This window comes from Cherax quadricarinatus, chromosome 99, assembly GCF_038502225.1.
Source record: "Cherax quadricarinatus isolate ZL_2023a chromosome 99, ASM3850222v1, whole genome shotgun sequence".
NCBI lineage: Eukaryota > Metazoa > Arthropoda > Malacostraca > Decapoda > Parastacidae > Cherax > Cherax quadricarinatus.
Window position 1 is genome coordinate 6680045 of NC_091390.1, and position 14625 is coordinate 6694669.

The 14625-nt window shown below is 39.8% G+C and overlaps 1 protein-coding gene across 3 annotated transcripts in view; it reads left to right on the top strand.

The window, feature by feature from the left end:
- Positions 1-3689, top strand: part of LOC128697284 (tripartite motif-containing protein 59-like) — a 75630-nt gene extending 71941 nt beyond the window's left edge. For all 3 annotated transcript variants that reach the window (XM_070079496.1, XM_070079499.1, XM_070079497.1), the window contains one exon: positions 3511-3689. In XM_070079496.1, coding sequence (XP_069935597.1) covers positions 3511-3666 — 156 coding nt within the window. In that variant the 3' untranslated portion in view covers positions 3667-3689. The remainder of the gene's footprint in view (positions 1-3510) is intronic.
- The last annotated feature ends 10936 nt before the right edge of the window (positions 3690-14625 follow it).

Genomic DNA, 14625 nt, shown 5'->3' on the forward strand with positions numbered 1-14625 from the left:
GGTGCGTGACTCCAGATTTGGGCCTTGGACCCTGAAAGGGTTAACATTTAATAATACAATATACAAATAAGTTTGTGTGTATGTGTGTAAGTGCTCAAAGTAGTTCGCTATGTCTCACGACTCGACTAGACTTAAAGAAGTGACTGAAAAATTCCTCTCATAAACTAACTTCTTGACCAACTGGCAGTCAGAACAGTCTGCTTGAACAATAAAAAGAGTGCTAAGCCCAATAGCAATATAACAAGCAACTGCGACACAATCAGGATCAAGGAGATAATATAACGACAGCTAGTAGGGACCATCTGCAGATCCTCCACAAAAGTCACAAAACTCCCATACTACTGAATCTAAGTTCAGCATAAGTAAATCCCCGACTGTGACAGTACACAGATGCCAGTACAAATTAGGTCAGAAGCTACAGGTCAGGACCTGAGTTGCTCAGAGTGTCTAAGCGACACACAACCTCAGTACAACATTGAAAATCACTAAGTCTATACAAAGTTCTGTGAACAGAGTCCCACAGAACCTACAACAATATTGAGACAGAGACAATCTTCCAACAAGGGCCAATAAGGGAGATTTAGGCACTTGTCAGGAATACGTCCAACCACCAAGCGAGTCTAGACCAGACTGAATACTTCAGGCGAGGTGTGAGCACCCCCCCCCCTCTATCACGTGATAGCTCTGTGGACAGTTGCTGCCCAGCAACGCTGAGAAGCCGGCAGGGAAACGAGCTGCAAATGATAATTACAGTAGTTAGACAATCAAGACTTGAACTGAGCACATAATATATGACTGTTACATCCTACCTAACAATAGTAACTAAGTCAAATAATAATATAAAGCAATATATTTACGATTTAGCTATTATCGCAAATATAAGCAATATAAAATTATATGAAAAGGTAATATACATTATATAGATATACATAATATACATCATATACATTGTAACCCATTCAGGGGATGCAACACCATAGTGTGACAATTTTATGTGGAGCAAGTCATGGTCAACTGTATCAAAAGCTTTATGTAAGTCAATGAAGATTCCCAGTGGGACTTATTTTTTCTCTATTGCAGTGTATATTTATTCTAGCATGTGTATAATAGCATCATTAGTATTTTTACTAGGCCTGAACCGAAACTGACAGGGGATGAGTATGTTTTGGGAGATGAGGTAGGAATAGATTCGCTTATGAATTAATTTTTCAAAGATTTTAGAGAGAGGGTGTAAGTTGGATATTGGCCTATAGTTATTCAAGTCTGTTTGGTCTCCTCCTTTATGGATCAGGGTGACCCTTGCTATTTTGAGAACTAGAGGGAAGGTAGAGGTTTCGATGGATTTGTTAAAGAGTGTTGCAATGGCTGGTGATAGCACTTGTGATGCTATTTTGTATATAAAGGGTGGTAAGGTATTTAAATCTCCTGTCTTGTTTTTTAGTGTGTTGATAATAAGGGAGACTTCATTTGGGTTAGTAGGAGCTAGGAACAGTGTGTTAGGGTAGTTGCCAGTAAGGTAGTCATTGAGTGGGGTATCTGAGCTTGGGATTTTATTGGCAAGGTTTTTCCTATAGTGGAGAAGAAATCATTGAGTCTGTTTGCTGTTTCAGTTGGTGGGAATTGGGGTTCATCTGATTTTGTTTATTTAATTTCGCTATTTCGTGATATCTTTTTTGTTCCTAGAATTTCTGATAGGGTTTTCCAGGTCATTTTTATATCACCACGTAAGTTGTATAATCTGTTCTCATAATACAATTTTTTTGCCCTTCTTATCAGGCTGGTTTAGGATTGACGAGTAACGTTTTGTTTGGTCTCTGGTTATGTAACCCATTCCGTACTGTTTTTCATATAGGTGCTTTGTATTTATGGATTTAGGTTATATTCCTTTTGAATGATTTATGGTCAGCAAATACAGGTCTGTTGACTGTTCTTAACGAATTATGGCTAGTAAAATACAAAATTTTAACTTGATTTTAATTTTGGAATAATAATTAGATTTTGTAATATAAAAAATATAATTTTGGGTGAAGAAAAAAAATTGTTGAGGTTTAGTTATTTCAGAAAATATGGAACAAGATAGTAAAATGTATAGTGGAAGGTACAGGTGATATCCTAGGATGGTTGAAGGAAGGTACAGGTGATATCCTAGGATGGTTGAAGGAAGGTACAGGTGATATCCTAGGATGGTTGAAGGAAGGTACAGGTGATATCCTAGGATGGTTGAAGGAAGGTACAGGTGATATCCTAGGATGGTTGAAGGAAGGTACAGGTGGTACCCTAGGATGGTTGAAGGAAGGTACAGGTGGTATCCTAGGATAGTTGAAGGAAGGTACATGTGATATCCTAGGATGGTTGAAGGAAGGTACAGGTGGTATCCTAGGATGGTTGAAGGAAGGTACAGGTGGTATCCTAGGATTGTTGAAGGAAGGTAGAGGGGATATCCTAGGATGGTTGAAGGAAGGTACAGGTGAAATCCTAGGATGGTTGAAGGAACATACAGGTGATATCCTTGGATGGTTGAAGGAAGGTACAGGTGATATCCTAGGATGGTTGAAGGAAGGTACAGGTGATATCCTAGGATGGTTGAAGGAAGGTACAGGTGATATCCTAGGATGGTTGAAGGAAGGTACAGGTGATATCCTAGGATGGTTGAAGGAAGGTACAGGTGATATCCTAGGATGGTTGAAGGAAGGTAAAGGTGATATCCTAGGATGGTTGAATGAAGGTACAGGTGATATCCTAGGATGGTTGAAGGAAGGTACAGGTGATATCCTAGGATGGTTGAAGGAAGGTACAGGTGATATCCTAGGATGGTTGAAGGAATGTACAGGTGATATCCTAGGATGGTTGAAGGAAGGTACAGGTGATATCCTAGGATGGTTGAAGGAAGGTACATGTGATATCCTAGGATGGTTGAAGGAATGTACAGGTGATAATCTTGGAAGTGTTGAAGGAAGGTACAGGGGATATCCTAGGATGGTTGAAGGAAGGTACAGGTGAAATCCTAGGATGGTTGAAGGAACATACAGGTGATATCCTTGGATGGTTGAAGGAAGGTACAGGTGATATCCTAGGATGGTTGAAGGAAAGTACAAGGGATATCCTAGGATGGCTGGAAGAAGGTACAGGGGATATCCTAGGATGGTTGAAAGAAGGTGCAAGTGATATCCTACGAAGGGTTGAAGGAAGGTACATGGGATATCTTGGGAAGGATTGAAGGGAGGTACACGGGAAATATTAGGAAGGGTTGAAGGAAGGTACCATGGGATATCTTGGGAAGGGTTGAAAGGAGGTACAGAGGAAATATTAGGAAGGGTTGAAGGAAGGTACCATGGGATATCTTAGGAAGGGTTGAAAGGAGGTACAGAGGAAATATTAGGAAGGGTTGAAGGGAGGGTATGAGTGATATTTTAAGACATAAGTCTTAAGTAATCAACAGTTGTGTAAGTGTCAGAATGGAGACAATTTGTTGCTGACATCCAGCATTAATATTTGTGTTGACAATGACAGGTACAGGATACCATTAAGAAGGCCCTGGACACCATCATCACAGAGACAGGTGCCACAGCTGCCACCGTTCTCCAGGGAGACTCAGCTGCCACCATCATGGAGAAAGTTAAGATAATTTCTCGTGAAATCACTTCGAGAACATTAACTGTAAGTTGAAGTCTTTGTTACTTTGTCAAGTAAAACAATATTAATCATGATAACATGATCATCAAGATTTTCATTATTAAATTACCTACTTTCTTATTCCTACATATGAGAGAATGGGTATGAGTGGTCAGTGTGTGTAGTATAAAAAAATCCTGCAGCATGCAGTGCATAATGAGGAAAAAAACTCTGTGTTTTTGGTTTAAAACTGCAACTCCAGTTCATTTGAGCACCAGCTAGAACAAAGAGCATGACAAACACCAGGGATTCAATGATGTCATATCGTGATGAAATTAAGACACATGTGCAACATCTTTATTGTAGACGTTTCACCATTCAGTGGCTTTATCAATACAAATTCTAGGACATAGCTTGAAGATAGTAGGACTTTATACAGAAGATGAGGTAATCAGTCCCTCAACCAAGGAATAGGTGCGAAGAGCACCGTAGTCGTGGAGATTCTGATACCCAGATGTTGCACATGTGTCTTAATTTCATCTTGTTGGTATTATATACCATTCTTGCACAACATGTCATATCGTATTAGCACTTCCCTTTTAAGAGGAGCTGTCCCTCAATTTAATGGCTTTGAAATGGATGTGGCCACAAGTGGCCAAGGAAATATTAAAAACCTCATTAATGACCCATGTAGAACATCTGTGCAACATCCTTTCAATTTTGATACCACTGGTAGTGTCAGCCTGCCAGAATGTCCATAACCTTTGCCCTAAGTAAAGAGAAACAATGCTGGAACATGTGTAATACGTGTTTGGCTGCCTGGCTGGCCGGGTGGGTGGGTGGCTGATTGACTTTCATTGTCTCTATCTCCATTTGTCTGTATCTATCCCTGTCTGTATCTGTCTCTGTGTATCTCTGTCTCTATCTCACAGGTACACTTACCTGGAGTTTACCTGGAGAGGTTTTTGGGGGTCAACGCCCCCACAGCTTGGTTTAAGACCAGGCCCCATGGTGAATCAGGGACTGATCAACCAGGCTGTTACTGCTGGCTGCACTCAAGCTGACATACAAACCTCAGCCCGGTTGATCAGGTACTGACTTTAGGTGCCTGTCCAGTGCCATTTTTAAAGACAGCCAGTGGTCTATTGGTAATCCCCCTTATGTATGCTGGGAGGTATACTTATTGTGCTGTCTCTCAATGTATTCGTGGCACCCCTGCTTTTCATCGGGGGAATGTTGCATCTCCTGCCGATTTTTTTGCTTTATAGGGAGTGGTTTTCATGTGCAGGTTTGGTACCAATCCCTCCAGTGCCTTCCAAGAGTATATTATCATGTATCTCTCTCACCTGGATTCCAGGGAATACAGATCAAGGACCTTCAACCATTCCCAGTAATTTAGGTGCCTTATCATACTTATGTGTGCTGTGAAAATTCTTTGTACACTCTCCAGGTCTGCCATGTCGTCAGCCTTGAAGGTGCCGTTAATGTACAGCAGTATTCCAGCCTAGAGAGCACAAGCAATTTGAAGAGAATCATCATTGGCTTGGCATCCCTAGTTTTGAAGATTCTAATTATCCATCCTATCATTTTCCTAGCAGATGAGGTAGATACATTGTTGTGGTCTTTGAAGGCAAGATCCTCTGACATTATCATTCCTGGGTCCTTCACATTACTTTTCCATTCTATTGTATGGTTAGAATTTTTCATATACCCTGATGCATTTTTAATTTCTTCAAGTTTCCCATATCAGAGCAGTTGAAATTTCTCCTCATTGAACTTCATTTTCAAAGATTTGGTTGATGTCTGCTTGGAGTCTCGCGGTGTCTTCGAAGGGGGTCACTGCCAGGACGGTTATTTTTTATTATTATTTTTTATTAACACATCAGCCGATTCCCACCAAGGCAGGGTGGCCCGAAAAAGAAAAACTTTCATCATCATTCACTCCATCACTGTCTTGCCAGAGGGGTACTTTACACTACAGTTTATAAAACTGCAACATTAACACCCCTCCTTCAGAGTGCAGGCACTGTATTTCCCATCTTCAAGGCTCAAGTCCGGTCTGCCGGTTTCCCTGAACCCCTTCATAAATGTTACTTTGCTCACATTCCAACATCACATCAAGTATTAAAAACCATTTGTCTCCATTCACTCCAATCAAATATGCTCACGCATGCTTGCTGGAAGTCCAAGCCCCTCATACACAAAACCTCCTTTACCCCCTCCCTCCAACCTTTCCTAGGCCGACCCCTACCCCGCCTTCCCTCCACTACAGATTTATGCACTCTCAAAGTCATTCTGTTTTGTTCCATTCTCTCTACATGTCTGAACCACCTCAACAACCCTTCCTCAGCCCTCTGGACAACAGTTTTGGTAATCCCGCACCTCCTCCTGACTTCCAAACTATGAATTCTCTGCATTATATTCACACAACACATTGCCCTCAGACGTGACATCTCCAGGATAACCCCACAAAAAATCCAGACAAAGTGCTATACTATGCTTGTAGATATAAAGCATAATAAGCATGACTGGCAAGTAATACACATTTTCAGAAATCAGACGTGATGACTCTGCATTGTGTTTGATACCTGTTGGCTCATGAGCGGCTCTCTCTGAGACAGAAAGAAATACAAGCACAGAGACAGGAAGACACACAGACAGACAGACAGAGAGATAAGTAGAGACAGAGATAAACAAAGACAGAGCTAGAAAGACAGATAGACAGGCAGACAGACAGATTGGCATATTACATGTTTATGTGTAACAGTGAAAACAAATAAAGCCAAGGTTCTCTAGAGCAGTGCACGACCGTCAAGTGTCACTCCACTGCTGCACCGCCAGCAGTGGAGTGACACTCGTCTTATACCATACTTCCAGGAGTTTCATATATACTCCAGCATGTCTAAAACATTGCTGGGACCTATAAATACTTTGTATATACTTCTAGACAATAGTAGGTGACCATGGAAGGTGAAAATGTTCACCTGTCATTGTGTTTGTGGCTATTTGATTACTATTTCAGTACCAAATATTAGTGTCAGAACAAAGATTGGCTATAGGTAAATCATTATAATCAATGCAGTAGGGCCCTGCTTTACGGCATTTTGCCTTACGGCGTTCTGCTAATACAGCAATTTCATATTACCAAAATTTGCTAAATGGCAATAAGTCTTTCAAACATGGCACAATCTACCCGGTTTGTTTACATTCACCGTGAGCACATCTGTTATGTCTGGAAACTCCAAAATTTCAAGTGTTTTAAAGTTATTGTTTATTTTATATGTACTCTGATAATTATGCTTATGTGTACCTGTACCTAAATATACTTACACACTGTGCTGGTGTGCAGGTACATATTAAAATTACTAAGAATCTCTCATGATGCCATATTAATATGTACTACATAATAATAATCTCTCTTGGGCACATTAACCCTTTCAGGGTTGGTGCTGTACTAGAACTCCTTGCATGCCAAGGTCAGTGCCGTACTAGTACACATAAATTCTAGCGCCTTCAAATCTGGTGAGAGAAAGCTGGTAGGCCTACACATGAAAGAATGGGTCTATGTGGTCAGTGTGCATAGTATAAAAAAAATCCTGCAGCTCACAGTGCGTAATGAGAAAAAAACTTTGACTCTGTTTTTGGTTTAAAACAGAGACTTTGCACTGCATTTTCATATGGTATTTATTGTTGTATTCTTGTTTTCTTGGTCTCACTTGATAGAAGGGAAGATATATCACAGGAATAGAGATGATTTTGATTAGTTTCACAATGAAAAGTACCTTGAAATTGAGCTCAAAGTAGCAGAAATGTTCGATTTTTGCCAAAGTTCAGAAGTAAACAAATCATGCCACACGCCCAATACACGTCAACTGGTGTGTCTAATATTCTTTCACAAGTGCAGTGATATTATTTATACCATTTCTACACTAATGCAGTTGTCTGCATAACAGTAAATCTTCTATTTAGTTTTGAGAATAAAAATTCAAAGTTGAAAGCAAAAAAGAAAAATAAGAGAGGCCTGGGGACATGACTAATGAACAGAGGAAATGTTATTTTAGTCCCAGGAATGTCTTTCTTGTTTATTCTGGACTCTATTCGGGAATTGGCATCTCTTGAAATTTGTGTGAAATTGGCAAAACTGCTAAATACTGACCACTGTATTGGATAGTTGAAATCGGTAAATGGGTGGTTTCTTGTACTCATTCGATAGAAAAAATGGAGTTCTAGAGAAATAGTTATGATTTTTGTCAATTAGTACACTGGAATTGGCTGAAAATATGGCTCAAAGTGGGCAAAATCACCAATGCATAAACATCGTCGAGACCGCTAACTTTGCGAGAGCATATTTCCGTAAGTTTTCCATCAAATTTCATACTTTTGGTGTCATTATTATCGGGAAAAGATTCTCTATCTTTTCATGAGAAAAAAAAAAACACTTTTTTTTTTAAATTTGGCCGACCCTGAGAACAAATCTCCGAGAGGACCTGCTGACCCCCGAAGGGTTAAATAAAAATGGTTATTATTGTCATTATTATGATTATTATTATTATTATTATGAAATCACAAGAACTATTACAAATTATGATTATTAGAACATCAAAGTTACAAAATGAAAAAAAAACTAGAAAAAAAGGTATATTGGCAACATTTCTGCAAGTGGCAGGACTCCATGTTGCCATCAGGTGAGCATCCAGGGCCAAATTCACTGCTTTATATCTCGCTAAGTACTGACCCCCACATTTTTTTTTGTCTCATTACACACAGAAAACTGCCCTCTTTATTCATTTTTTTTTTTTCAAAATGTTCGGAGCGCTAGCAGTGACAATGTACGTTTGGACAGTTAATGGGTTAAAGCGGCCCAGAGCAATAAAGTACACTTTCAGTACACTCATTATTTATCTTATAATATGTGTAGTCTTAACCCTTTCAGGGTCCGTCCCGTAGATCTACGGCTTTACGTTCAGGGTCCAAACCGTAGATCTACGCCATGAGCTCAGCTCACTCTGATAAACTGTGAGTGGTACATTTGGGCCTAGATATGAGAGAATACATCTATGTGGTATGTGTGCACCACATAAAACAGATCCTGCAGCACACTGTGTATAATGAGAGAAAAAAAATGAAATCATGATTTTTCGATTAAAACAGCAACTTTGCAGTGTTTTTTCGTATGTTTTTTATAGTTGTATTTGCGATTTCTTGGTCTCATTTGATAGAATGGAAGACATATTACAGAAATAGAGATGATTTTGATTGGTTTTAGCACTGGAAATGGCGTGAAACTGAGCTCAAATTAGCGGAAATGTTAAATTTTTGCCGATATTCACGAGTAAACAAACGACCTCACACGTCTAATACACGTCAGCTGGTGGATCTAATATGCATTCACAAATATGGTGATGATATTTATACAATTATTACAGTATTGCATAACAGTAAATCTTCTATTTTTTGGTGTGAATAAAAATTCATTATGTGAATAAAAAATCAAAATGGAATTTATTTGTAAAGCCTCAAAACATAACTAATGAACAGAGGAAATGTTAGTTTAGTGCCAGGAATGCCTACATTGTTCATTCTGGACCCTATTTTGAAATTGGAATATTTTGAACTTTGTGTTAAATTGGCCAAATTAACAATTTCCGATCACTTTATTTTCTAGTTGAAACAGTTGACTTGGCGATTTCTTGTGCTCAATCGATAGAATAGAAGTAATACTGTAGGTAGTTGGTAGGTGTAGGAAGCCAGTAAGTGTAAGTAGTTGGCAGATATAGGTAGTTGGTAAGTGTAGGTAGTTGGTAGATGTAGGTAGTTGGTAGATGTAGGTAGTTGGTAGATGTAGGTAGTTGGTAGATGTAGGTAGTTGGTAGATGTAGGTAGTTGGTAGATGTAGGTAGTTGGTAGATGTAGGTAGTTGGTAGATGTAGGTAGTTGGTAGATGTAGGTAGTTGGTAGATGTAGGTAGTTGGTAGATGTAGGTAGTTGGTAGATGTAGGTAGTTGGTAGATGTAAGTAGTTGGTAGATGTAGGTAATTGGTAGATGTAGGTAGTTGGTAGATGTAAGTAGTTGGTAGATGTAGGTAATTGGTAGATGTAGGTAGCCAGTAAGTTTAAGTAGTTGGTAAGTGTAGGTAGTTGGTAGATGTAGGTAGTTGTTAGATGTAGGTAGTTGGTAGATGTAGGTAGTTGGTAGATGTTGGTAGGAGTAGGTAGTTGGTAGATGTAGGTAGTTGGTAGGAGTAGGTAGTTGGTAGATGTAGGTAGTTGGTAGATGTAGGTAGCTGGTAAGTGTAGGTAGTTGGTAGATGTCAGAAGTTGGTAGATGTAGGTAGCCAGTAAGTTTAAGTAGTTGGTAAGTGTAGGTAGTTGGTAGATGTAGGTAGTTGGTAGATGTAGGTAGTTGGTAGATGTAGGTAGTTGGTAGGAGTAGGTAGTTGGTAGATGTAGGTAGTTGGTAGGAGTAGGTAGTTGGTAGATGTAGGTAGTTGGTAGATGTAGGTAGCCGGTAAGTGTAGGTAGTTGGTAGATGTAGGTAGTTGGTAGATGTAGGTAGTTGGTAGATGTAGGTAGTTGGTAGATGTAGGTAGTTGGTAGATGTAGGTAGTTGGTAGATGTAGGTAGCTGGTAGATGTAGGTAGTTGGTAGATGTAGGTAGCTGGTAGATGTAGGTACTTGGTAGATGTAGGTAGTTTGGTAGATGTAGGTAGTTGGTAGATGTAGGTAGCCAGTAAGTGTAGGTAGTTGGTAGATGTAGGTAGTTGGTAGATGTAGGTAGCTGGTAGATGTAGGTAGATGGTACATGTAGGTAGTTGGTAGATGCAGGTAGTTGGTAGATGTAGGTAGCTGGTAAGTGTAGGTAGTTGGTAGATGTAGGTAGTTTTTAGATGTAGGTAGTTGGTAGATGTAGGTAGCCAGTAAGTGTAGTTAGTTGGTAGATGTAGGTAGTTTTTAGATGTAGGTAGTTGGTAGATGTAGCAGCAACTTGTGCAGACATTCAGGAATCATGCACAAGAGATATTAAACCAGGGAAGTGTTTTTGGGTATGCCCAAATGAGAACAAACTGGAAAAAAATCACATCGGTATTAAAAGATGGAAATATCAAAACGGCCTTCATAGAAAACCTGACAGCATTCTATAACAGATGGGAAAATAAAAGGCCTGGGCAAGATGGTGTTATCACCCTTGTTGTAGATGCTGTCCTAGTAGACAGTACCTGTAAGAATGCAGAATGAAAGTTGGTGGCCCAGAGGGAGACAGGAGCTCTGGTGCTGTGGAAACAGGTGTAAACAAGTACATGCAAACCCCAAAGTTACAAACTAGAAATACTACTGGAGATAGTAAACAAGGGGCTGCCACAAGGAATAGTGAAGATAAATTACCAGAAAATACTGGTGAAGGCACCATTGTTAGTACAAGTGCTGAAAATAGTAAGGAGACAGAAAAATAATGCAGCCATGAGAAACCAAGGCAATCAGAAATCAAACCAATGCAAATTCTATGCCTTAGGTATCTGCAGGCATGGAATATTTGAAAAACAAAAAAACAGATGGGATGTGCAACTTTGACCACCCCAGAAAGTGCCGTGCCCATATGGCAACAGGAGAATGCAACCTTCCTTCCTGTAAGCTTTTCCACCATGAAATGTGTCACTCTTCCTTTCAGGAAAGACAGTGCTATAACTTATATTGCCAGGCACACCACATAAAGGCTACAAGAAGATACACAACAACCAGACCATAGGAAAACCTGTGTAGCCACAACCACTCCAGAGGTTTTTTTCGCCAGGAAGGAAAAAAAATGGCAGGTAATGACAGAAATTGTACACCAACTCAAATCACTTCTGGAGTAGAATCATATTCAGTGGCCTTCACTCCAAAATAACAGATATTAGTGCCAGGAAAAAATACCCCCCCTCACATACCATCAGTATGACAACATTCATCATTAAAGAGCAAATGTACAAGGTATATAGCCAGCAACAAACAACAAAATACCTTTCATCCTTGGAATGTTTTCAGATTGAAATGTAATATTCATAGTTTTCTCAGACCTACATATAATAATAACAATAATAATAATAATAATATATTCTTTTTTATTAACACACTGGCCAATTCCCACCAAGGCAGGGTGGCCCGAAAAAGAAAAACTTTCACCATCATTCACTCCATCACTGTCTTGCCAGAAGGGTGCTTTACACTACAGTTTTTAAACTGCAACATTAACACCCCTCCTTCAGAGTGCAGGCACTGTACTTCCCATCTCCAGGACTCAAGTCCGGCCTGCCGGTTTCCATGAATCCCTTCATAAATGTTACTTTGCTCACACTCCAACAGTACGTCAAGTATTAAAAACCATTTGTCTCCATTCACTCCTATCAAATATGCTCACGCATGCTTGCTGGAAGTCCAAGCCCCTCGCACACAAAACCTCCTTTACCCCTTCCCTCCAACCTTTCCTAGGCCGACCCCTACCCCGCCTTCCTTCCACTATAGACTGATACACTCTTGAGGTCATTCTGTTTTGCTCAATTCTCTCTACATGTCCGAACCACCTCAACAACCCTTCCTCAGCCCTCTGGACAACAGTTTTGCCAATCCCGCACCTCCTCCTAACTTCCAAACTACGAATTCTCTGCATTATATTCACACAACATATTGCCCTCAGACATGACATCTCCACTGCCTCCAGCCTTCTCCTCACTGCAACAGTCATCACCCATGCTTCACACCCATACAGGAGCATTGGTAAAACTATATTCTCATACAATCCCCTCTTTGCTTCCAAGGACAAAGTTCTTTGTCTCCACAGACTCCTAAGAGCACTGCTCACCCTTTTCCCCTCATCAGTTCTATGATTCACCTCATGTTTCAAAGACCCATCCGCCGACACGTCCACTCCCAAATATCTGAATACATTTACCTCCTCCATACTCTCTCCCTCCAATCTGATATCCAATCTTTCATCACCTAATCTTTTTGTTATCCTCATAACCTTACTCTTTCCTGTATTCACTTTCAATTTTCTTCTTTTACATACCCTGTCAAATTCATCCACCAACCTCTGCAACTTCTCTTCAGAATCACCCAAGAGCAAAGTGTCATCAGCAAAGAGCAACTGTGACGACTCCCACTTCATGTGTGATTCTTTATCTTTTAACTCCACACCTCTTGCCAAGACCCTTGCATTTACTTCTCTTACAACCCCATCTATAAATATATTGAACAACCACGGTGACATCACACATCCTTGTCTAAGGCCTACTTTTACTGGGAAATAATCTCCCTCTTTCCTACATATTCTAACTTGAGCCTCACTATCCTCGTAAAAACTCTTCACTGCTTTCAGTAACCTACCTCCTATACCATACATCTCCAACATCTGCCACATTGCCCCCCTATCCACCATGTCATATGCCTTTTCCAAATCCATAAATGCCACTAAAACCTCTTTAGCCTTATCTAAATACTGTTCACTTATATGTTTCACTGTAAACACCTTGTCCACATAGCCCCTACCTTTCCTTTATTTCTACAAGTACGTGTACAAGGCACACAGGCCTAGCTGACTTCAGTGATTCACTACTACATAGAAAGCCGCTTGCTATGCAGAGTATTCTTGGCAAATTAGGTTAGTTTTGTCCCAGAATGTGACCCCACCCTCACATGCAAATAAGTCACTTTGATTTGTTTGTGGTGGAAGGTGGAAGGTTGATAATGGTCTGGGTATTCATCAGTATTACTGGTGTACTAGTCATTACTTTCTGTCACAAACTCCTCAACATCATTAGATTCATCTTCAATGACACATCAATCTGTGTTAGTACTATCACTTGGGAAGGGAATAGTCTCAATTCACCAGAGAGTGAGGTATTCCTTACTGCTTTCCTTGGTGATGAAGGTGCACTGAATTATCTCTCCCACAATGCAGTGTGGGTGCCTAGATTTTTTTTCTTACTGTGCACACTTACCATGCAGACCCATTCTATCAAATGTAGGCCTACCAGCTCTTTCCTGCTCGATTTGAAGGTGCTAGAATTTATGCTTACTAGTATGTTACCATACTAGGGGTGTTAATGTTGCAGTTTAAAAACTGTAGTGTAAAGCACCCTTCTGGCAAGACAGTGATGGAGTGAATGATGGTGAAAGTTTTTCTTTTTCGGGCCACACTGCCTTGGTGGGAATCGGCCAGTGTGTTAATAATAGTTAATAATAATAGTATGTCACCAACCCTGGTGTGTAAGACGTGCTAGTACGTCAAAAACCCTGAAAGGGTTAACGTAATATAAAATATTTAATGAGACTCAGTGATTATTATTTAGTATTATTATTATCATTACTAATATGGCATCTCGAGAGTCGAGACATAAGACTCCCCTACTGACTTTTAATGTGTACCTGCATGCCAGCACAGTGTGTAAGCATATTTAGGTACAGGTATACATAAGTATAATTGTCAGAGAATAAAATATGAAAAAACTTTAAAAAACACTTGAAATTTTCGAAAGTTTCCAGACATAATGGAGAGACCCAGTGCTCACAGAGCTTATGGAGAATGTAAACAAACTGGGTGGGGGGAAGTGACTGTATTAGAAAGTCAGGTGGGGGGGGGAGCCGTATAGCAAATTTTGGTCATAATTTGAAATGTCCGTACAGGTCTGCCATCACAAATAGTTATTCAGCACTAATTTCGGCTAGCATAATTTCAAATTTCCAGGGTCGCCACACCAACCTGCTGGTACTGTTTGGTGGTGCTACTTGCTGCATAAGTCATTCTAATTTCTTCTTCTCCATTTATTGTTATAACCTGCTTGCTTTTAGCCTTAGCCATGGTTCCAATGAATAAAAGAAATGCTTTACATTGTGTAAAGAACCTACACAGTACATTATCCATTAAAGATAAGGTGGCTTTGAAGCCACTGTTGGTTGCTATGAGCTCAGTCTCGTGATGCAGGGGAATATGCTTTATTATAATAATAATAATAATAATAATAATAATAATAATAATAA